The 23,446-nt window shown below is 41.0% G+C and overlaps 1 protein-coding gene across 1 annotated transcript; it reads right to left on the bottom strand.

Annotated features, from left to right (window-relative positions):
* Positions 1 to 1,594: 1,594 nt before the first annotated feature.
* On the bottom strand, positions 1,595 to 16,964 carry nop9 (NOP9 nucleolar protein). The gene is made up of 12 exons (XM_030404122.1): positions 16,870 to 16,964; positions 15,711 to 16,008; positions 8,376 to 8,612; positions 8,060 to 8,269; positions 5,675 to 5,782; positions 4,472 to 4,613; positions 4,179 to 4,371; positions 3,950 to 4,090; positions 3,653 to 3,772; positions 3,302 to 3,514; positions 1,956 to 2,061; positions 1,595 to 1,834 (listed from the first exon to the last, which is right to left on the bottom strand). Exons 2-12 carry the CDS (start codon positions 15,934 to 15,936, stop codon positions 1,680 to 1,682), a joined length of 1,851 nt encoding a protein of 616 aa, XP_030259982.1. The 5' UTR covers positions 15,937 to 16,008; positions 16,870 to 16,964; the 3' UTR covers positions 1,595 to 1,679.
* Positions 16,965 to 23,446: the final 6,482 nt, after the last annotated feature.

The raw sequence follows: 23,446 nt of genomic DNA, 5'->3' as shown, positions 1-23,446 counted from the left end.
TCAGAATTAATCAGGAATCATTGAGGAAGTACTTGTTAACATTTCATGAATTATTAAGTCGTTCTTGATTTGTTATTGACGTTTCTTTATCAACTAATCATTACCCAATCATGAGCTACTCTATATAATTGGATTAGGAGTTGCTCAGGTAGGTCCTCATTTGTCCCCTAGTGACTACCCAAAATGTTGTGTTCCTTATTGTAAAGTGTTACTGACACATTTGGTAATAAACAAGATGGAACAACCCAACTCAACCTAGGTCCTAAAAATCAAACAGTTGAATGATTTCAAGAAATTCAGTCATTGTCTCAATTTTAGTGACAGATGCAATGTCAGGTGAATGTCTTGGTCCGCAAAACATTTCTGGAGATTTAGTAAAAAACAAGTTTGCAATACCCTGCGAAAGATAGATAGACCGGGACTCACATTAGAATGAGCTCATTAATTTAAAACGTTAATTACACCCATGAACATGCGCTCTTGCCAGAGCACCCATTTCAGATGGGCTGTGCATTAATGCTTTTCCATTAGCAGCTACGGTGAAGTTTTAGGCTTCAAAAAGGGGTGAAAATAAGGTTTTCAAAATCAGTTTGGGAAGTCGGGTCTGCCAGAGGTTTGGATGACACAGGACGAATTGTATTGAACCATTTTGATTCATTTGTTTGGTTTCTTTACATTTGAAAACGAGTCCCAATATACTTAATATTTAACTACTACGAAATTTCACCCAACTTTCTACCAGCATGAGGTTGAGTACGTAATGACTGGATTTTCCTTTTGGGGTATACGAATCATTGTCTTTATTTGTTAAAGTGGGTTAAAAGATTGTAAAAAGGGCACCAGAATTGGTGGTTTCCTTACAGGTGGTCTATACAAAACATACAGGGGAAGTGTCAATCCAGTTTCTGCATGCCAATTATGTGACCAAGAGGTTTGGTGGCCCTCATTGTCGGCTGTCACATGTGCCATCTTGTAGCACAGCTGCTTGTTTCTCTGCTGAGAGGTATCTGCCAAGACGAAGGCCTTCCTTCTTCAAATCAATATGTAATCAATGTTCTCCTTGGTCACTAAGCTATGTGTCTCCAACAGGCCTGAGGACTAACAGGCTCACTGCTGAGACACAGAATGCTTTCCAACAGCCTCAATTTGTTTGGTTTCTGAGAGGAATTCTTTAAATTGTCAAGGGGAACAGATGAGCTTCAAAGATTTCCTGATCTTTATTACTCGTACGTCAGACTACTTTTTATCTCCCAAATGTCTGAAATGTACAAAAAAAAAACTTTTATATATTTAAGTATGCATATATGGAATAGTTTATGTTGTCATTATTAAGCAAAAACAACAAAATGAAGCAGCTTAAAAAACAGATGTAATGTAAGCACTTGTAAGTGTCTTCATGTTCTCACATTTGAATTGGTGTTGCTTCACTCATTTGAAGACCTGGACCACCACCAAACAAGACTCGGAGGACAAATGCTACACAAGCATCCCCTAGTGGCCAAGTTGATTCTTACATGAAATAATACAAACATATATACAACCACTGTATATTGTCATTGTTAAGGAACCAAGCTCACACAAATTCTCACACAAATTAAGGAATCACTTTGTCTTTTATTGTTTTTATCCAATTGCATATCAAAAACGACACTAACAAACTATTTAAATATAAATTTATTTTAATCAAGAATGTCACTGAAGAGTTTCCGCTTCTTAGACTCTCCGGTCTGGATTTCCTGCCAGTGGGCTCTTCTGTGCATGAAGTGGGAGAGGGCGAATTTAGCCCAGACATGGCGAGCGAACTGGTCTGACCTCAGCTGGCTTTCACTCCCCACTGGAAGGGAAGGAGAGATGGGAGAGGAGGTCATTAACAGAGATGTGAACTACAGACAAGATGTGAAAGCAAATATATATATTTTTTTTTAAGTCAGGATTTGTGTCATGATGTGTATTACCTAGTTCCTGTGCGATGCTTTGCCTGTGATTGACTGAGGCACCGTTCCATATGGCTTCCAGGACACGACTACCTAACCTGGAGCAGGCCATTTGAACATACTGACCCTGTGGGGACAGAAATGAAGAAAGATTGAAACGTGATCATATAACAGCTAAAGAAGCACATAGCGCATAAAGTTACTCTCCATACACTCGCATCTCATAAGCAGGACTCAATGGATAAGAAAAAAGCATCCTAGTGTATATTTACAGAAATAATTGTTTGTATATGAGTCGAGATTTCCCAGAGAAATATGCTTTAATGCTTTTGGTCGATGCAATGTTTCCTTTCATGTGACTTTTAATATATCTTTGATATATTAAAACCATTATTGTTTCTGTACTGCTACTTGTAGTGAACATTGTGTACTTCTTAAAGAGTTAATTGTTTCCAGATCACCCCACATGTTACATCTCCTGAATCCAGCTGTTTTCAAAGGCAAACTATGGACTTCTGGCTGAATCAAAGTGGTTCAGGGAATCAGCATCGTATGAGGAACTACTTGCAGGTACAGGAGGGGTTTTGGTGTGATGACAGCTAGACTGTTTTTGGAAACAACAATGGCGGCTCCTCAATCAGATATATCAGAGTGTTATATCTGTATTTGATTGGAATAAGAGCAAAGGGAGACACTGAAGCCTTCGCTCTCATCCAGACTTCTTTCGGTAAGAGTTTGATGAACAGTTAGTTTGTGATAGACAGATGGTTCTTCCAATCACCTGACAAGTAGTTTTTTGAAAGTGTCTGCCCTTTACCAAACAGCTCCTAATGACTCTTTTCCAGACGGTTCTGTGAAACACACCATCTGTCAGGTTGTTCATTAAAGGCAGTGAATGAACAACATGTGGTCATCTTTTGAACATCTACTCTCTGAATATAAAAAGAGAGACATATGAAATTATGTTGCACAATGCGCACAAATCAAATGGCTCCTGAAGGAGACTTTCTTAATCCTACATCAGGACCTGGAGGTTCAGCTTCCACTCTGACTCTCTTTGAGTTAAATTTAATTTTCACAGTCTACATAGAGACTAAAGGCATATTTAGAAAGTTGTAAGAAACAGCAGCCGCAGCAGCATTTGGACTAGAGCAGTAGTTACTGTGAAATTAATCCCCTCAAAACGAAGCAACACCGACCATTTGCATAAATATAAACAAATCTTAATCCCACTGTGGGTATTCTAGGGTTTTGGTGTTAACAAATCCCATTAAAAAGACCAAAACAAACATCGTGCTGGTTTTCCAAGTCTGAAAAATGTTCTTCACGGTGGTTTTGAGGATTCTTATTGAGGACTGCACTCGTACCTCCAGTCTCTTGAGGATCTTGCCTCTTCCTTTGTCGCTTGATGTGGTGATGAGGGCCTGGAGGACGTGGCTGCCTGCGGGGTCAGAGGCCAGCGTCAGGAGGTCAGCGGGGGTCAGGGTGCGCAAGCTGCTCAGGAGGATCGAGCGCTCTTTGAACCGGGCCAGCGCCTGGACCAGCCGGGAGCCGTGGTAACAGATGGAGGACAGCGGGATCTAGATGTGATCAAGAAGACCAGAAATCAACTTCACTGCGTCTGTTTTCACCGGGCTGACAGTGGTGTTGAGGTTCGGCACTAGTAACTAAATTGTATGTACAGCAGAACTGAAAACCCAGTTGTGTCAGTGGTTTACCTCCGTCTGTGTGTTGCCCTCTGCTGTGTCAGAGTGGTAGTACACCTCATAGGCGAGCAGGGACATGAAGAGCGGGAGGCAGCTGACGTGTCGGGAGCCAGGCTCAGCGCAGTGGAACGCCTGGGAGGCCGCACAACAGCAGGGGTCTCATTACCCACAAATCAAAACGTTAAGTTGCTTCATTGTGCTGTTTTGTACACTTGCAGTCATAAAAAAGGAGAAATGAATAGAAACAAGGGTATCGTTCTATTGATTTAAGACCTCTGTGGCCATTACGTCTCAATAACAAACACTTACACGCAGGAGGCACTGCATCAACTCTTCCTGTTTCTCCTCGCTCTCTGCACAGCTCTCTGCCAGCTGGACGATCACACCCATGTGACCTGCGGCCAAGATGGCCTCCAGACCTTGGATCAGCTCGTCAAACAACCTCAAGAACTACAAAAGAGAAAGTGAAAACTGAATCATTCTTGCGATGAAAAAATCCTGACGGTGATCCGTGTGACGTGCAGACACTATGACCCACCACTTTGTATTTGGCTGAGGCTGCTGTTAGCCTCTGTATGGGGAAGTTGGCGATGGGATGGAGGGCTAAGTCAACCAGGTGACCCTTGAGGTGGTTCTTGTAGAGGTCGCGGAGCAGGGACTTGTGGGACAGCTGGATGATGGTCTCAATGAGGCGGCTGGCGGCCTGGTCCTTGAGAAAGACCAGGAGGGGACTGAAAAAAAGAGCGCAGAAACAAGAGCAGCCGTTGAGAAAACATTCCATGGTGGTCGGGACACATCTGTGGTCAAAAAAGGAAGATTGTCGTCTCCTACCTCACTCCTGGAGCAGCGCTGCGGCTCGTCAAATACTCCATGATGCGTTTGAGGAGCTGTTTGCAGAGTTTGGGCCGTTTCCTGTGACACACGGTCAACATGGTCTGGAACACTGCGCTGGAAATGGCATCCGTCACACTTACTGGAACGGAGGAACAGCAGGAGAGAAAAATACTTGTTAACACTTCCTGCCAATTTAATGATGCCCTGTGGCAGAGTAAACAAAACATTCGGGGTTCCTTACAAAAACACACTGTGTGTATCCCTGAGGTCTAACTAATAGGTTGAATGCATTTTCCTCTCGAGTTACACCAATAAATCAGGTCAGCATTAGCTTATTGCAGATATATCAGTGTTAGTGTATACTGTGTGTTGGCAGAGAAGAATCAAATAATTGCTGGACAGAAGATGTATATTTATTAGCTCCTGCTGTGCCTGACAACGCTTTCAAGGCGGACTGCAAGAGCTGCATCCTCAAACACGTATGTGCTCTCTCTTCAGTTATCCAGACCAGATCTGCCGTTTTATGTGATTAAACATGTGGACAAAACAGAGTTACGCTTTGTCTCTGTGCAGGGCTACTCTGTTAAAAGCCACTTAAGCTTCTCTTTGGTGAGTGCACTCGCCCCAAGGTCACTTATTGACTATTTCACTTTATTTTGATATTAAACACAAGAGGTTGGCTTCATCGCAGATATTCTAAACACAATCTAGACGACGTTCTACTCAGAAAAGCTGCCCTCGGGCACTTCCACCACGACTCACTTAAGAGTCCTCACTTGCATTTAATCAAAACTCAGATGTTTTTCTGACTCCAGGAAAAGTCAGTAATGAGAGAGCAAGAAGAAGAAAAAGAAGAGGAGGCAGCAGCAGCACTGCAGACAGTCTGCCACATTATTTCAAATGCTCCCTTTCAAAAGATCATGGGGCATTCATTAACCAAGTATTCAAAATGTTTATGCACAAAGGGTAAGCTACCGTTTCCAGAGCTCACACTCTTGTGGCTTATGCTCCCAAACATACTAAGCAAAGAAAAACATCTGAAGAAAAGAAAGAGGCGAAGAGAGCCAAAAAAAAAAAAGTAATGGAAGTGTGGGCACGTATCATTTGCTTGGCAATAATACGATTTTCCCTCTGTGATGAAATCTGCTTTTACAGGGAGAACTAACTACATGCACTCGGTCTGGATGAGAGCTGACTCACAATTAACGTTGTCCATCAAGGTGTCGGTGAGGCTTTTGAGCTCGTACCAAAACGATGTCGGAATCTCAAAGTCTGTCAGCTGGGGAGCAACGTTACGTTCTTTTGCACCTGGAGAAAAACAAGAGTAACAAAAGACAAGAGATGACATGAATGCAAGCTCAAAGAGACAAGCCACAAGTGCAGTGAAGTCCTGTCACACTGGAGTGGCCTCAAAGAACTGAAACTGTCAGGGAGAAAATTTACCGTTTGATCTGTTGGCTTTGTTGTTAAAAAAAAGGGTCCAGACTGAGGTGAGAAAGCAAATCGAATGGGTGAAGTCACTTATTTTCCAGCAGCTCAGGCAGGTCTTTATCTGTGTGCTAAGGGTCGACGTTGCCAGACGCTGGGCAATGCTGGGTCACAGACTTTCAACAACAACAACAACACCAGCTTGATGTCGCGATTTCAAACTGTGAGGCGCACCTCACAGGAGGGGGGCTGCTGCTGGAGCTGCATCCAACAACTTTGACACACAGCTAGCACTCACGGAGGCTTTTAAAACCATCAGACTTAGATTGTCTCAGGTCGCCTCAAAAATCACACTCCTTCCAGGAGTCAAAACATAGTCACAACTGAACACAAAAACACATTTTTAGATTCACTGTGACTTTCGCCCTCAGGGGATATCGTTATATCCCATATACGTTGCAAATAATTGTTCATACACCTGCTAATATATCAAACAAAAAAGATGCCCAATGGAACTACAGAAATGTATTTGATGCAAACAGAAACCGCTAAGTACCAATTTGGCATACTTTTAAATGGCAACTTGTTGATGCCACTTAAGCTTCTCTTTGGTGAGTGCACTCGCCCCAAGGTCACTTATTGGCTATTTCACTTTATTTTGATATTAAACACAAGAGGTTTGCTTCATCGCAGATATTCTAAACACAATCTAGACGACGTTCTACTCAGAAAAGCTGCCCTCGGGCACTTCCACCACGACTCACTTAAGAGTCCTCACTTGCATTTAATCAAAACTCTGATGTTTTTCTGACTCCAGGAAAAGTCAGTGAGCAGAGAGCAAGAAGAAGAAAAAGAAGAGGAGGCAGCACACATTTTTAGATTCACTGTGACTTTCGCCCTCAGGGGATATCGTCATATCCCATATACGTTGCAAATAATTGTTCATACACCCGCTAATATATCAAACAAAAAAGATGCCCAATGGAACTACAGAAATGTATTTGATGCAAACAGAAACCGCTAAGTACCAATTTGGCATACTTTTAAATGGCAACTTGTTGATGCCAAATATAGGTTCAGAAAAACACACACCATACCAAATGCAGCAACAGTAAACTTCTGTTTTTATCTCCCAAAGCCCTCATTAATATTTGAACTGTAGTACCAAAACCTGGTGAGTAGGTACTATGACCACACCAGATGTGCCCTCGTATAGAACAGCGATGGTTTTGCTCCTGACGCCTTTATAGCTTAACATCTTGATGTGGTCAGCCACTATTAGTCACTTTTTCATGTTTTTCCCCCCCATCTTCTCTAGCATTTTTCATGTTGCACTGTAAATATCTTTTGACATTACAGAAGCTCAGAGCTTCCCATAAACACTGGGGGATTTGGGCCGATGTCTGGTTGTCACTATCCTGAGTGATGGTGCCCCTGCAGTGTCAGACTTTAGAGATTATGGAGGCTGTTCATGGACACACAGACAATCTATATTACATTTTTAGATTCAGGACTTCCACTTTCAGAGGATAGCAATATCTGTGTATGTACGTAAATCTGCTTAGAAATCATAGAAAAATGACACTTATTTCTAGGAAGCATCATGTTTTTAAATTTTCTTCTCTATCAAAGCGATCCAGTGATAGCTGACTGAACATCAATGTGTACACTGGAAACAGGACCTGCTACTAGCTAATTCAGCATACATGTAATGATGCCACTTTGTTGATACCAAATATAGGCTATGAAAAACAGGGCTCAACTTGTTGCCAACAGCTCACAAACAGCATCAACATTGTGCTTTAGATTTTTGTGCTTCCACATATTTTAAGATTCCATATGACTTACACTTAAAAAGCATAATAATATGTCACATGTCCAGATGCTTGGAAATCACAGAAAGATGATCCTTATATCAACAGAACTTGCTTCAAAAAAAATCATGTTCAAGTTTTCTTTCATATAAAAATGTTCCAGTGATAGTTGTCTATAGATCCATATAAAGACTGCAAACAGGAACTGCCAATAGCTAATTCGGCATTATTCTTTATGCCAGTTAGATGATTCCACTTACAGGCTCTGAAAACAGTGGCACAGTGTCAGACCTTGAAAACCCCTGTAGTATGCATAGCTGTGAATTTGTGTGTGTGTGTTTACCTGGACGGGACTCGGTTCGCGGCGGTCCAACACAACCTGCCAGCACATGCAGGAGCGTGCGCACCACGTGTGAGCCATGAATATGTTTGATGAACTCTGCGCAGTTGTCTCTCACCACCTGGCTTAAAGACAACACCTGGGCCTCCAACACTCCACAGCTCTCCTCTTCTTCTTCCTCTGTGGTAGCAGACGACTCCTTCTGTGAGGACTCTAAACATGAACAAACACAGAGGAGGCACACAGGGGTCAGCTGATGCTGTTGGCTTTGTGCGATTTCACCTTTTTTCTACCGTCTCACTGAAACATGGAATCTTACCCGTCCACTTGGACATCTGTCTGACAGCACTCTCCACTACGTGACCGCCGCACCGGTCACAAGAAACCGTCTTGAAGGCGGACCCCGTTTCTCCTCCCAGTTCAGCCAACACCTCACCCACCTGATCAGGACTGGACAGCGGGAGCAGCCGCTGCAGAGTGATGCTTCCAGTCTGGTCCAACGCCACCAGGGCCGCTTTACCTTTCACTTCTATGAGGACATTCTCCACAAACATTTCTACGGAAGAAATATAAAGAGACACAGCAAAGATAATACACAGTTAAAGATACTGTTATAGAAACTGGGCAGTGATTGAAATCAACTAAGAACATAACTATAACGGAACTGGACAGATGGACGCTGCGTAACCTGCTTTTTTACATTTCAGGTAAAATGAGGAAGATGACCAGACATTTTTTGACTTAACAGTATTTCAAACTCTAGAAAAGTGTTTATAAGCTATCCTGAGCCTTTGTTCATTTGATCCTGTATTAGAAAAAAGCATTAGGGGGGCGCTCGTGAGCAGGACATGGCGTAAGAAGCATTTTTCAGAGCTCCTGCAGAATTAACAATATTTATTCCAAAAAACAGCTTAAAAATACGTGAAGCTCAGCCCAAACGTTTACGAAAGACAACATAGGGAGGCAAACGGCCGAACTGCACGCAGAGCGTCGATTTGAATGGCGGAAAAGCTTCAACAATACAAGTACGGCGGCCAAGCTAATGCTAACAGCCAACGGCCTACTAGAACCACGAGGCAGCATACACCAGGTGTGCTAAACCAACCCTCGCCTACCCGGCCTGGAAACTCAACCATGGATGCCGAAGATATTAAAAAAGAGGTCTTATCCTCCTTAAGGGGAGAGATTTCTAAAATCATCAGGAGCGAACTAAAAAGTGCGCTGACGGATGACTTTAACGCACTTAAATCGGAGTTACAAGGAATGAGGTCTGAAGTCGCCAACAATATGAAAGCAATGCGGGCAGAAGTCGACCACATCAAAACAGACATACAGGATATGAAGGGTGGATTATCAACATGGTCCGACGAAGTGACTTCGCTGCAAGCCACGGTATCCAGCCTTAAAAACCAGGTGGCAACTCTTAAAGATCGATGTGAGGACATGGAGGGAAGAATGAGACGGGGCAACATCAGGATTGCAGGCATAGAAGAGCAACCGAACTCCAGCTCCCCAAAAGCGGTTGCTAAAATCATCAGAGAAGTCCTTCAGCTGGACCGGGATATAAAGGTGGACCGCTCACACCGCGCACTGGCTACCAGGAATCAAGGAGACCGAGAGAGGCCACGGGTGATAATCGCTAAACTACACTACGATGGAGACGCCGTGGAGATCCTACGAAAAGCCCGGGACGGAGCTCCACTGTCTTATAATGGACACCGCATTGCCATATTTCCCGACTACACCGCCAGTGTTGCCAAAGCTCGAGCTGCATTCACGGATGTACGGAAAGCACTTCGAGGTCGGAAGGAGATCCGCTACGGCTTATTCTATCCAGCCAGACTTCGAATCACACACCGGGACGAGGACAAGGAGTTCGTGGACCCCCAGAAGGCCATGGACTATGTGAAGAAAATCCTCCCAGCAACGGAGATAGATGACTGAGTGTATCCTTAACATATGTGACATTAACAGTAAGAACCGGTTATGATAATGACGAGTGACTCTAATATTACGAGCGATGTTTCTTTCTTTCTTTTTCTTTCTTTTCCCCTCTCTGTCGTCATACCGGTTCACTTGTTAAATTTCACATGGGATCATTAACAGTGCAATCTATATCTCATTTAACATACACCAGCATGCCCCATGAGCAATATAAGGTTATAGTAGTCCTCATTATTATCATTTATTCTAAGTTTCTTAAAGTAAGAGCAGACTACTTCCAACTCCTTTTCAGAGCTTGATTTTACAAGTAATTTATGTTTACAAAGCTGTAAAGAGCTGTTTAACTTGATATATTTACAATATGCAGGAGCCTGAATGAATGAATGATGATCATTTTCTTTTTACTTTCTTCTTTCTTTGTCTTAGCGCACCTGAAGTACAGTCCAATCCAATCTAGACTGTGCACACTTGCTGCTTACTTAGCAGTTAGGGACAAGGTCCCAAGTACTATCATATCTCTTAACTATAGTTATACCTGGTTCTGTGTTCTTGTTCTGATCCCTTTGTTCCCCAGGGATCCTGAGTTATATATAATAACAAAGTCATTCCCTCTATTCACCTACAGCACTATATTACTTGTTGAAGTCAAAAAACCTTTACGCAGCTGCAGCATCTACCTTTGTTTTGTCCACTCTTTTTGGTTCCATTACTTGATCACACTCCATAAAACTCATACATTAAGACATGGCATACATTGTGTTCACCGTCGCCTTCCGTTCCTCCTCAGAATCGAAGCAAAAATTAAAACTTTGTGAGTGATGGATAAATTAAAAATCATAAGCTATAATGTGAGGGGTCTTCATTGTCCAATTAAGAAAAAGAAAATATTAAACCAGCTAAGACAAATGAACTGCCAAATAGCATTTCTACAAGAAACGCACCTGTCTGACGTAGAACACGAGAAGTTAAAGTCATGGGCAGATAAAGTATACTACTCTTCTCACCGCTCAGGGAGGAGGAAGGGAGTTTCCATTCTTATACACAGACAAATAAATTTTACAAAAACCTTAATGCATAAGGATACAGAGGGGAGATATATTTTAGTTAATGGAGTAATTGACGGTGTAGAGGTGTCCTTAATAAATGTGTATGCACCCAATGAAGATGAGCCCGGATTTATTAAAACATTGTTTAATACAATATTACAGTATAGCACTGGCTTACTGCTACTGGGAGGGGATTTTAATTGTGTAATGTCTCAGCTAATGGATCGGCAACCGCCTTCTAAAGCTCCCCTCCCCAGAATGAGTAAAATGCTTAAATATCAAATTACAGAAGCAGGTCTGGTCGATATATGGAGAAGTAAGTTTTCGAGAGGTAGGGACTTTACCTTCTATTCAAACAGACATGCATCTTATTCTAGGATAGACTATTTTTTCACCCCAAGAGCAGATTTGCATAGGATAACAGACATTGAGATATTGCCTATCACTATTTCTGACCATGCACCTGTCTTATTGAAATGGGATATAGGACACAGACCAACAACTAAACAATGGAGGCTCAACACTTCTCTCCTTAATGATAAAGAATTTATTTCCTTTATTTCAGAAGAATTCAAGATATATCTAGATACCAATGCCTCACCAGAAATTAGCCCCCTAATATTATGGGATTGTGCCAAAGCATATATCAGGGGCCGTATCATATCGTTCACATCTGCGAGGAAAAGAGAGAGGGAGGCAAGACAGCGAGAATTAGAAGATGAAATTAAAAAGTTAGAGCATAAACATAAACAATCTGCAACAACTAGTGTCACCAACGACCTAAATGCAACTCGCAGACAACTAAATAGCCTCTTATCAGACAAGATTGAGGGATGCTTAAGATTTACAAATCAAAAATATTATGAATATGGAAACAGGGCAAGCAAATTATTAGCTTTTAGATTAAGAAAGCAGCAATCTTCAAATGTCGTACATAGAATAAAATCACAAGCAAATATGGCCACAAAACCGAACGAAATAGCAGGGGCATTTGCAGAATTCTACAAATCATTATATAAGAATACAGATACATGCGATGACGATGCAAAACTATCGGAGTACCTAAAACATATAAAATTAACTGAATTAACAAACTCAACAGCTGAGGAACTAGATCAGCCAATACAGGAATTGGAGATAAAACAGGTGATTTCGACACTTAAGAATAGCAAAAGTCCAGGTCCGGACGGATTTGTCAATGAATTTTATAAAACCTTTAAAGACCTGCTGGCACCCCTGTTATTAAAAGCATATAGTCATGCCCTAGAGTCCAAAACTATGGCACCATCTTGGAATGAGGCAACCATAGTCGTAATTCATAAAGAGGGTAAAGACCCCACCGATTGTCAGTCTTATAGGCCAATATCTCTGCTGAATGCAGATGTGCGTATATTAACAGCAATCTTAGCCAGACGGGTAAACAAGATAATTACTCAAATCATACACCCTGATCAAACGGGGTTCATCTCCGGAAGATATTATGGCGATAACATAAGACGTTTACTAAACATCATTTCCCATCAGAAAAATAAGAAATTAGAGTCAGTGATCATATCCTTAGATGCACAAAAGGCATTTGATCGTGTGTCTTGGCGATATCTACTTCAAACATTAAAACGATTCAAATTCGGCCCCAATTTTATAGATTGGATACAAACACTTTATTCTTCCCCACAAGCGGCTGTTAGGGTTAATGGATACAGATCAGAGAGATTCACACTACAACAAGGATGCAGACAAGGCTGCCCTTTATCGCCCTTGCTATTTGCTATTAGCATTGAGCCACTAGCCCAGCTCATTAGAGATGATAATAACATAAAAGGGATTATAATAAATAGAGAAGAACACAAAATATCACTCTATGCAGATGATGTCTTGCTGTATTTAAGAGAACCCATATCCACTATACCATATCTTAAGGAGCTCATCTCTAGGTATGGGTATTACTCTGGATATAAAGTTAATGTAGACAAAACAGAGGCTATGGATGTGAACAGTTTGGTTTCAGAAAATGTTAAGTTACAAAGTGGATTTAAGTGGCCTAGAGAAGGCATTAAATACCTTGGTATTCATATACCCCAATCCCTACACAATTTGTATGATGTAAACTACAATAAAATAATTCGGCACATTAGCAACGACTTAGAACGATGGTCCTCACTTCCGCTCTCCCTACTGGGGCGTGTGGAAAGTATCCGTATGAACGTCTTGCCTAGACTATTGTATTTATTTCAGATGCTACCAGTGGAAATTCCTAAAAGAACCCTTGATGACCTTGACAAAATGATATCAAAATTTATATGGCAAAAAAAACGCCCCAGAATTAGACTTAAAACTCTACAGTCACCAAAATCAGATGGAGGTCTCAAACTTCCAAACTTAAGATATTATTTTTGGGCTGCACAGATGAAGCCACTTATAGTATGGATTCAGAACGATACCTTTACACGATGGCTTAATATCGAGAAAAGTATGTGCCCAGAGTCTCTGGAAAACTTGGCTTTTTTAGACACTCCTACAAAAGAAATGGCGGACTGGACCAAAACCACTTTAAAAATCTGGAATAAAATACGGTCAGCTTTCGGGTTGCCAAAGGTACTCTCATCATTAACAAATATTGGACTTATGAAGACCTTCACTCCTAATAATTTAGATTCTGGTTTTAGGAAGTGGTCAGACCATGGCCTAAACTATCTGCACCAGCTAGTCAAGGATGACAATTTGAAAACCTTCGCACAGTTGAAAAATGAATTTGATCTCCCTAGGACAGACTTCTTCAGATATCTGCAGTTGAGATCTTTTCTGATGACACACAAAGATTGGGGAAAACTTAAAAGATCTACCCCTATAGAAAAGTTTCTCATTTCACAAATAAGTCATGGAGATAAGAAAATAATTAGTAAATTATATAATATATTCTTATCAATAAATGTGCATAACTCTGAACACATAAGATTGAGGTGGGAGGCGGAGATGAACAAAAACATATCACTCGACACTTGGAAGGAGATATGTACTGAAGCACACCTTGCCACAAACTCGAACACATGGAAGGAATTTAAGTGGAAAGTAGTTACCAGGTTCTTCAGAACACCAGCAATAACATCTAAGATGGGACCAGCACTTGGTAGCTCATGTTGGAGGAACTGCGGCACTGAGAATGCTAATCACACCCATATATTCTTGTTGTGTCCCAAATTGAGCCTATTCTGGAAGGATGTTTTTGATGCTCTCAGAGAGGTTTTCAAACGGGATATTCCACACACCCCTATAATAACATTATTGGGAGCAATTCCTGAGGGTATAGAAGGTAGGGATGTGAAATATCTCTTAAACATTTTGCTCACAGCAGCATTAAAATGTATAACCATCAGGTGGCTAAAGCCAGATCCTCCTACTTACAATGTATGGATCCAGAAAATATGGGACATTTACCAGATGGAGCAAATTACATATTCATTAAGACTTCAAAAACCTATTTTTATTAAACGATGGAAACCTGTCATAGCTCTGCTAATACAATAAGTTTGTAGCATTAGACTCTTGATCAAGTACACACATCACACATCACCATCGCATCATGTAATTTGATACCTAGAGTGGATTCCTTTCCCTCTCATTTAATTATTTCTTTATTTATTTTATTAATGAATTCCTCTAACAATATTGCCATTCTTTGTATTATATTCCATAATTTATCTTCCTTTACCTTTTTTTTTTTTTTGCCTCTTTCTCTTACTTTGGATCTGTGTAATTGATTTTATGTTTTATATGATGTTTTGTTGCGCTGCTTTAAAAATGTACATAACAGGGGAATGAATATGTCGTGTTGTCAAAATAAATAAAAATTAAGTTCTAAAAAAAAAAAAAAAAAAAAAAGAAAAAAGCATTATAGGTAATTCTGACAACCAGCCCTCAAAAGAAAGAGAGATGGCCAAGCTACATAAAGCAATACATGAACATTTGGGCTGGATAATAGATTTATATTTATTGTTGCTTGTTTTCTTGTTAACATAATTCATTTAACTGTTAATGAATCTCTGGTTCGCTTGAATTTTCACTTTCACACGATTTCACTTCTAATGATTTTGCACAAAAAATGAGTGCAGTGCTTCCGCTCACTATTGTTTTCACTATCAATTAATCTGTCAATTGGTTTTGTTTTCTATCACTTTATGTTTGTTTGTCTTACAAAATGTCCGAAAATAGTAAAACAATTCGTCTCAATTTTCTAACAGCACAAGGTGACATTTTCAAATTGCTCATTTTGCGCCAACAACAACCCAACGATATTTCATTTACTTCAATAGGAGACAAAAAAAAAGCGTAAAACCCTCACTCGAGAAACTGAAGACGCAGATATATAGATATATTGGCGTTTCAGTTGAAAAAATAAAATAACTCAAACGTAAAGTTGATCATTAGCTGTATAAACGACATGTTTTAAACTTTAGCCAGACAAACTAGGGGGGGTTTCCACACCTCAACAGATGTCACAAAACTTATATCTGAAGATGGCTTAATGATTTATTTTTCTCCAAATAGTGCCAGTCAAAAGCGCAGACTATAGTTCAAACATAATGCTGTACTAGTCTAATGAGCCTTTCTCCCAACTCTTCCAGTCCTCCATTTGCTCAGCTCTCCAGAGAAGTAATCCCTCTCACCTCTCTCCTCATTATCCTCAAAGCCTTCACCGAGTCTCTCCCCGACTCGGCGGAAATAACCAACGCTCAGGGCGTCCAGGCGCTTCCTGCCGCCGTCTCCCTGACCCTTTTCTCCTTCCTCGCCTCCCCTCCTCTTCCTCTCTCCTCCTTCTCCATCTTCACCGGGGTGTCTCCTCTTCTTTCCTCCACCTTTCTGAGGCTTCCTTTCGTCCGTTTTTGCCAGCATAGCTTTGGACCTCCAAACACGCAAAAAATGTCCTGGTCTTGTTTGAGAGGGAGCTCGGTTAGATTCTTCAGGCTGTCACAAGAAACAGATGAGGGGTGAGACATGACGTAATCATTAGGAATTGATGCTCAAAGTCACATTCACCTGAATCACAAGCAGTCTGTTATTCATATGTTAGAAATTATGATAGATTTGTTTTGTATTGTACTTTGAATGACTAGTATTGTTAACCTGTACAAATAGTGATAGAAAATTAGTCAAAATTCTGCTTCTGTACTGGTCAGTCTGTATTAGATTATGACAATCGCATCACAAACATACCAGAACTTACACACAGACCTTCATATTATTGAAATTACACTAATTGAAACAGTCACAAGTGAACTGAACTGGAGAAATGGGCTCACATTAAAAACCCTTTGATAAATACTGCAGAGTATTTCCTGTATCTACTGCGTATATCAGTGCTGACTGCTGTGCTTTCAATCTACCAATCCTTCCCACTAGCTGGGTAAGACTGAGGGCAATGTCAGTGATGAAAAGTTGTGTAAACAGGGTAATTTTGGTTGTTGGGTAACAGCAAAGAATGCCGAATTTGCTTCAGAGAACTAATGATTCAGAAAATGTCAGAGGCCATGTCATACGAGTTCAATATAGTTGCAGATAAGTGGTGACACGTTAAATTGACATATCCTGGAAGAGGAGTTTGGCTGAAAGACGAGCTCTACGAGGAGGCGTCCATGCTTCCTCCCTGCACGAGAACTGTAACACAGACTAGCTCGACCGTTTTTCGAAGAAGCGGACATATTCAACAGACTGGCGACGAACATTTACACGATGCGTTTAGCTTAATGTGTACAACAATACATATATATATATAAAACGATAAGATAACATTTGTTATGTAAGGTAAACAAATGTAGTTGAACTCACGTGTGAAAAATGTAGACCTGACAGAGGCGGTGTGTTGTGGGCGCACTGTGATGACGTAGTATCGGGCGGCGACTTCTGGTGAAGACTTTTTTTTTGTCATGCGTACGATTTTTTTCATGATATCTAGGACATGCTCGCGTTTTTAAATAGCTAATGATCTATTTACTTGTTTGTATTTAATTCAGGGCTATTAATTAATTAATTAATTAATTAATTAATTAATTTTCGGTGTCACTTTTCCCACCAGTCCTCATAAAGAATCAAATACTAGCTAGACTATCACTCCTTTAGTCACATAATTATGCCCTTTGAAAAGAATAAAGTATCTGTGTGATGTTTTATTAACTTGTTGACAGAACACACCCGACCTGAAAATGTTTTTGATCCCCGTTCAATTGTGTTCTGTTAGATGTGCAGCTTTACAAAAGCTGTCCGTTGGTGTCCTCTATACTGGCCCCTGTAGTGCTACTGTAGTTGTGACCTACAGACAAATATCTGGTGTGAGAACATAACCATTCCCATTAAACAATACATAGCCTACACCTAATACTACCTACTGTGCATTCTTGACATAAACTTAAGTCATTGTTTATTGTAGCCAAGCTTAATTTTGATAACTATATTTTAATGAATATTTTGATAACTGTTGAATGTCACAGAGTATCCAATATAATGTCATGAGGTAACTGAGTTTTGGTGGTGACCACCAGAGGGCAGTATGGTTACTTAAGGAAAGCAATCGTGCTTCTCTTCCCTGTAAGAAGATTTCAAGGACCATGTTCACTCAGAACGTCACTTTATGTGGTAACGATCGGAGGTGTGAACTCGAGCCCAGGGCATTTGATTCATCAGAAGGAGACCTGCAATCCAACAATGCAACAGTGGAGGGCGGAGACTTTACCAGGTTTTGGAAGCCAAAGCAGAAGAGCCTTGGCTGGTGCCTGCCGTGTGTTCAGCAGAAAATCAACAACCACTTTTCAATTTGCAGGTGCCCTTGTAGGTCGCCGGCGCTTGATTTGATGAGTATTTTAATGAAATAAAAATATTGGCAGGATTTCATTTAAGTGGCAGCGAAAAGAGAAGCTGGACTGAGAGATTGTGTTGGCCTCTCACCGTGTGAAAACAGACAAATTCACGCTTAATTGATTCATTCCAGCAGGTGAGAGTTCAGTCAGAGTCATTCAGGGTGCTTTTAATTCTGTTCTTTCGATTTCAATGGCGAAATGCACTTCGTCTTTCTTTTTGTCTTTGCCTGAGCACAGTGTTGCTGATTTTTTTCCCCCACACATATAGTGCTTTTCCTCATCAAACCCTCTATCGTTCCATATGTAGTCTTATTTTAATTCTGATGCCAGCGACCCGTTGTGATTGATCATCTTGGAGGCCCTTAGAGAATAAAGGCTTGGTCGTTCACAAGCAAAGACGGGGCGAGGTCCACCACTTTGTGAAACAGATGATTGTATAAAGGATATTACTACATCTGCTTGGGAACACTTCATAGAGCTGTTGTCACTAAACACAGTTCATTTGCAGATGATTTGTTTTACAGTGTCCAAACTTTTTTTTTAATCAATGTTGTAGATTTTATTGTAGTTTTAATATTTTAAATGGGCATGTTTCACACTCAAAATCCAACATTCAGGACCTCTGACCTGTGCCCTGCCTTTGAATTGTGAAATAATGGCACCGCCACTCTGTGACGACAATGACAGCATCATGGTTTCTTTGGAAAAAGTGAGATGCCCTTGGCTGCAGTATATGTTTTTGGGTGTGTAGTTACAAAACAATCAGAGTCAATCAAATTTGAGATGTTGTCATCTGTTATCATGACAAGAACAGAGGTTGGTCATACCTTTTAAAGGCAAACCGCAAGAGCAGATGAGAGATCTTATCTGCTGAGTGTGTTTCGACATCAACTACTTATTGGTTCCCAGGTAAAAGCGATTTATTAGATGTACACTGACAAGAAAAGGAGATGAAGATAAAAAGAAGTTGATGATTTTGAGAATTCAAAGTTTTTTAGCCTGGCTGGTAATCACCTCTTTGGTCCGTATTGAAGCATCAGAGCGAGTGCAGGATGAGGTTGATTGCGACCGAATTTTACAGATACTCCAGTCCCCCTCAGGATACCTTTTAATGTGATCCCTTCACTTTAAATCTAGAGTTATCATCGGATAAACAACTCAGTGTGTCCAGTACTATGTTTTATGACTAAATACTTCAAACGAATCACATGCCCATTAGCCCGATCGGCTGTCCCGTGTCTGGACTCCCAAAAAACGTGGCTTTTACATTGGGTATCTCGTCTCTTGTAACGTCGAACAGAGATGATTTTTATTAATTTGATTTAATTCATCTGGTGTGAAACCAAAGTAGTAGTATTTCTATTGCATAATCTAACTTTTTACTTATTTAAAAAAAAAAAAAATACATCCAAGTAGTTTTATAGCCTAAACTTAACCAAACTAAAACTGGATCTGAGCTGTCCAAGAAGGTGGACGTGCTGGCTCGGATCGGGCGGCAGCTCAGTCCGGGTTACGACGATGGCAAAACATTGTGAACATTATACCTGCATGACATCTGCATGTATCGTCAGTGGGAGCATGTTAGCATGTCGATGTTAGCATTTAGCTCAAAGCACCAACTGCTTCCAAATGCTCATGGTCTCACAGAGCAGCGAGGATGTCTGTACACTCTCAACCCCGTTAAGATAATTGAAACAAGGATTGCTCAAATGAAGCTGTGAAAGACAGTCGTAGCGCTTTGTACAGAGAACACACGAGGAGAAAGCCAAAAAAATCCTGGAATAGAATGACAAATGTGAGAAGTATGAGCTAATAAATGATTACATTCCGGTTTGCGCTTGGCTGGCACCCTAAAATGTTCAATATTTTTCAGGACAAGACGTATTACTTGTCTACATTTGCGTTCAGAAAACGGGGTAGCTTTGTCTTTGATACACAGAGGAGAGACTGAATGTTACACGCTGAGCACTTTAGGATGGGGTGGTGGGGTTTGGAGGGGAGAGGCAGATAAATCATCTGTCGAACAGCGGTGCTCATGTCGGCTTTGTCTGTTTGTGTTCATCTCCGGCGCAACTGCGGTGCATGAATCAGCCCCCGCACAGCAAACTGTGAATGAACACTGCAATTGATTAAGACCTTGCGAGTCACACAGTCGTTCGCAGACGCATTTCAACACACCCCTGTAAAACACACACGGCTTGATGTCATAAGCTGAATCCAGTCATGAATCATACCAATCAGAGCCTCCACTGTCATTAAAGGAGCTAACAATTTTAGCTGGAAGGAATTCTTCATTAAGTTATCTAGAACTTCTTGTAACTGGTTCTCTGGTCTGGCTACCTGTGAAGATATTGTGTAACAGGGTGAGACATAAAGGCAGTAGGCTAATGGAAACGGTATTGCAAATTGTGTGATATTGATACTTGACATTTTATAACAATAGACAAAGGACCTTACATTAGATGATAGAAAGAAACATGTTGGGAACAAAGAGTTTGAGGGAAAAAATGTAGCCAATCTGAAGTCTGTCTATTAAACACAAAGCTACAGCCATGACAACGTTTGCTTAGCTAGCCTAGCTCTGTCAAGTTAGCTTTTTCCCTTTTTTGTTGTTTTTTTATTCGGATTAAACAAAGACGAACATGTTAGCTAGTGAGCACCAGAAGTGCCTAAGTGCTGAAACAAGCTAGCTCTTTCTCCCTGCTGCCTGTCCTTATGTAAAGCTAAGCTAACCAGCTGTTTTCTGTAGCTTCATGTACGAACACAAAAGTGGTGTCGGTCTTCTCATCTAACTAGTAAATAAAAGTGAATAAATGCACTGTGCAATGATGTCAAACTTCTCCTTCAAAGGGAATCTGAGGAACCTCTGACTTGATGCTGAAGGGAGGTTGTTAGCTTATTTTAGCTGATTCCACTGTTGCTCTCTGAAAGGAGGCACCCGACAACCAGAACAAAGTCACAACCCTGGAAAAATGTGACCCGTGTCCCTTACAAAGAAACCCACAGTCCAGCGGCGTTAGAAATACAAATTGTCCAAACGTTTCTATCAGAGACGCAGGCGAGGTCTCATTCTTCACGTCACGTTACTATAAGCTCACGCAGAAAATAAAAAAGTTAGTTCGACAGGAAAATTGCCACAAAAATGCCACACAAATCTACTTTAACGCTACATGGACGTTAGGTTTTTGCTTCTTTATCCGCTGCATTCTTTTTGTCTGTCTATTTTTTATGTTAAACAGCTCATTTAGTTGTGTCTGTGCATTTTCATTTCCTCCTTAGTAAGAGAGCAGGTCAGAGGAACTTGGTTATTATTTAACAGAGACGTGTCAATACAGCACATACCAAAAATATTCTCACTGACACTCCTCGATAGAGGGGCAGACCTACTGAACTGTATGTTTGCAGAAAGACTCAGGCTCCTATATTGTCCCCATTCAATCAACGACAGCTATTGATTCCTTTATTGTATTCTTTCTTTTTTTTTCAGTGAAAATATATAATACAAAGCCCACATTTCTGTACAGTCCTAACATGTCTCCCAAAGTCAGGAAGTATTCTTTGGAAAGTCGGGAAGTTTCCTTTGGCCGGCGGCTGACTGTTTGGTTTCCCACGTACAGTGTGAGATCCAGGACCAGGACCCATCTGTTATGCTCAGATACTCGGCGAACCCAAGTCACCTTTATGTTTCCCCTCACGCCCACCGCTCTGCAGAAGCCGCAAATGTTGCCTGTGTCATTTATCACGGTGTTGTCAAGCCGGCAGGATGAACAATAAGACCGGTAAATGGTCTGCATTTTTCAAAATACAAATAGCCATGACAAAAAAAATGTAATGTATGGCTCCGAGCTACAACTCTTATATAAAAATCTGTTTGTCAAAGAATACAGTGGCATTCATCAAAAAAATAAACCCTTAGGGTTAACTTATTACTTTTTTTCTTTCAAGTAGGTTTTATTTCATGAAAAGCACTGTGTTCCATTTAAGTGGCCCTGTGATGCATTTGAGCGAGAGGCACCATACACAATATACATCTGACACATCTGACAGGAGTTTAGCATCATTAATGAATGTTATTAATGACAGCTGTGCCTTTCCTGTTCTGACATAGCTCAAGGACTGACAAGGAGAGGGGTCTGTTAGGTACCAGTTTAAAACCTCACAACTACTCTTATCTACTGTCTTGATAACATCAGTTCAAACAAATGCACTATTGAAACAATAGATAAGAAAGTGTTTGACTACATTTTTAACAATTACAGGCTCAAAATCCTTTCAGTGTTGTCCTTGTTCAAGCTATACTTTTGACTGCTTAATTTCTGTCGCGTGTTGCCTCATGCCATGATGTTTTGCACAGACATTCATGGTCCCCAGAGGAAGAGGCCTCGCGACTTTGGTAATCCTCTCACTTTTAATCTAGAGCCACCATGAGGTCAAAGCCATCACCCAATCAGTGAAATATCTTGTCAGCTATTAGGTGGATTGGCATAACATTTTGTGACACTCATGGTCCCCAGAGGATGAGGCCTCACGACTTTGGTAATCCTCTCACTTTGAAACTAGAGCCACCATGAGGTCAAAGCCATCACCCAATCAGTGAAATATCTTGTCAACTATTAGGTGGATTGGCATAACATTTTGTGACACTCATGGTCCCCAGAGGATCTTGTGACTATGTGATCTTTTGGCGCCGTCGATATTTTGCTCATCGCGAGGTTCTCCCTAGTTTGCGTGCTAACATTGGCATTCAGTTTAAAATACAGTTGCGCTACACAGTAGGATATCCACACAGTGCTAGTGTTGCAGCTCCCTCTCACACTAACACTGACAAATACATTTGATCCTGTTATCTCATCGAATTGTTGCTATAACTCTCAGCCGCCATGATGTAACTCATTACCTCTGACTGACAGTTGAAGGCAGGTCACGCTGTTTTCCCAAACATGCCGAATCATCCCACTGATCAGAAAATTACCTCACCATATTATCTCCTGCCAAGCCACAAAGTTACAGGTGCACTTTAGTCATTCTCTCACTGTCTGCTCTGATTGGTTACTGTCACTTTGGAAAGCCTGCCGTCGGTGAGACAGATCACCCGAAACAAACGCTTCATCACAGTGTGCTGTTTGCCGAGGGACACTTTTGAAATTAAGTTAGCCGTTTGGACTTGTGATCTGCTGGTTTAAATTTAGGATGAGAGGTCAGATTGAGGTTTTTTATTTCCTCTGAGGACTTCCTGTCATTTGTGCACAAACCATCAGATGAGAACTGAAAGTGTGAGGGGGGAAGTTGTGACTCCGCCAACACTTACAGAGGGGGGTTTCCTGCTGGGGAGGCTCAACCAGGGTTCATCCGCATAACACCCAAACCATGGTTTTAGTTTGTTTTGGTGGTTTTTAACCCCATTGACCAAAATGTAGCCCACAGATATAATGTAAGCTATCTGGCACTGCCCTCTCACTGAATTTGGTCCATATTAAGATTGTTTCTTTATAGTGCAGGTTATAGGTTGTTTGCATCAAATCATTGTGTATATATATATGGCTGGAGCGATG

The sequence above is a fragment of the Sparus aurata genome, chromosome 21, assembly GCF_900880675.1.
Source record: "Sparus aurata chromosome 21, fSpaAur1.1, whole genome shotgun sequence".
NCBI classification, from domain to species: domain Eukaryota; kingdom Metazoa; phylum Chordata; class Actinopteri; order Spariformes; family Sparidae; genus Sparus; species Sparus aurata.
Note: the sequence above shows the minus strand (reverse complement) of the source record. Positions and strands in the feature narration are given on the sequence as shown.

Bases quoted from the DNA above. Each gene is read 5' to 3' on its own strand.
- nop9 (XM_030404122.1), bottom strand. From the start codon at position 15,936: ATGCTGGCAAAAACGGACGAAAGGAAGCCTCAGAAAGGTGGAGGAAAG. The intron at 5,783-8,059 runs GTAAACACACAC...GTTTTTCTCCAG, and splicing joins GCGAACCGAGTCCCGTCCAG to GTGCAAAAGAACGTAACGTT. The intron at 4,372-4,471 runs GTAGGAGACGAC...TCTTTTTTTCAG, and splicing joins AGCGCTGCTCCAGGAGTGAG to TCCCCTCCTGGTCTTTCTCA.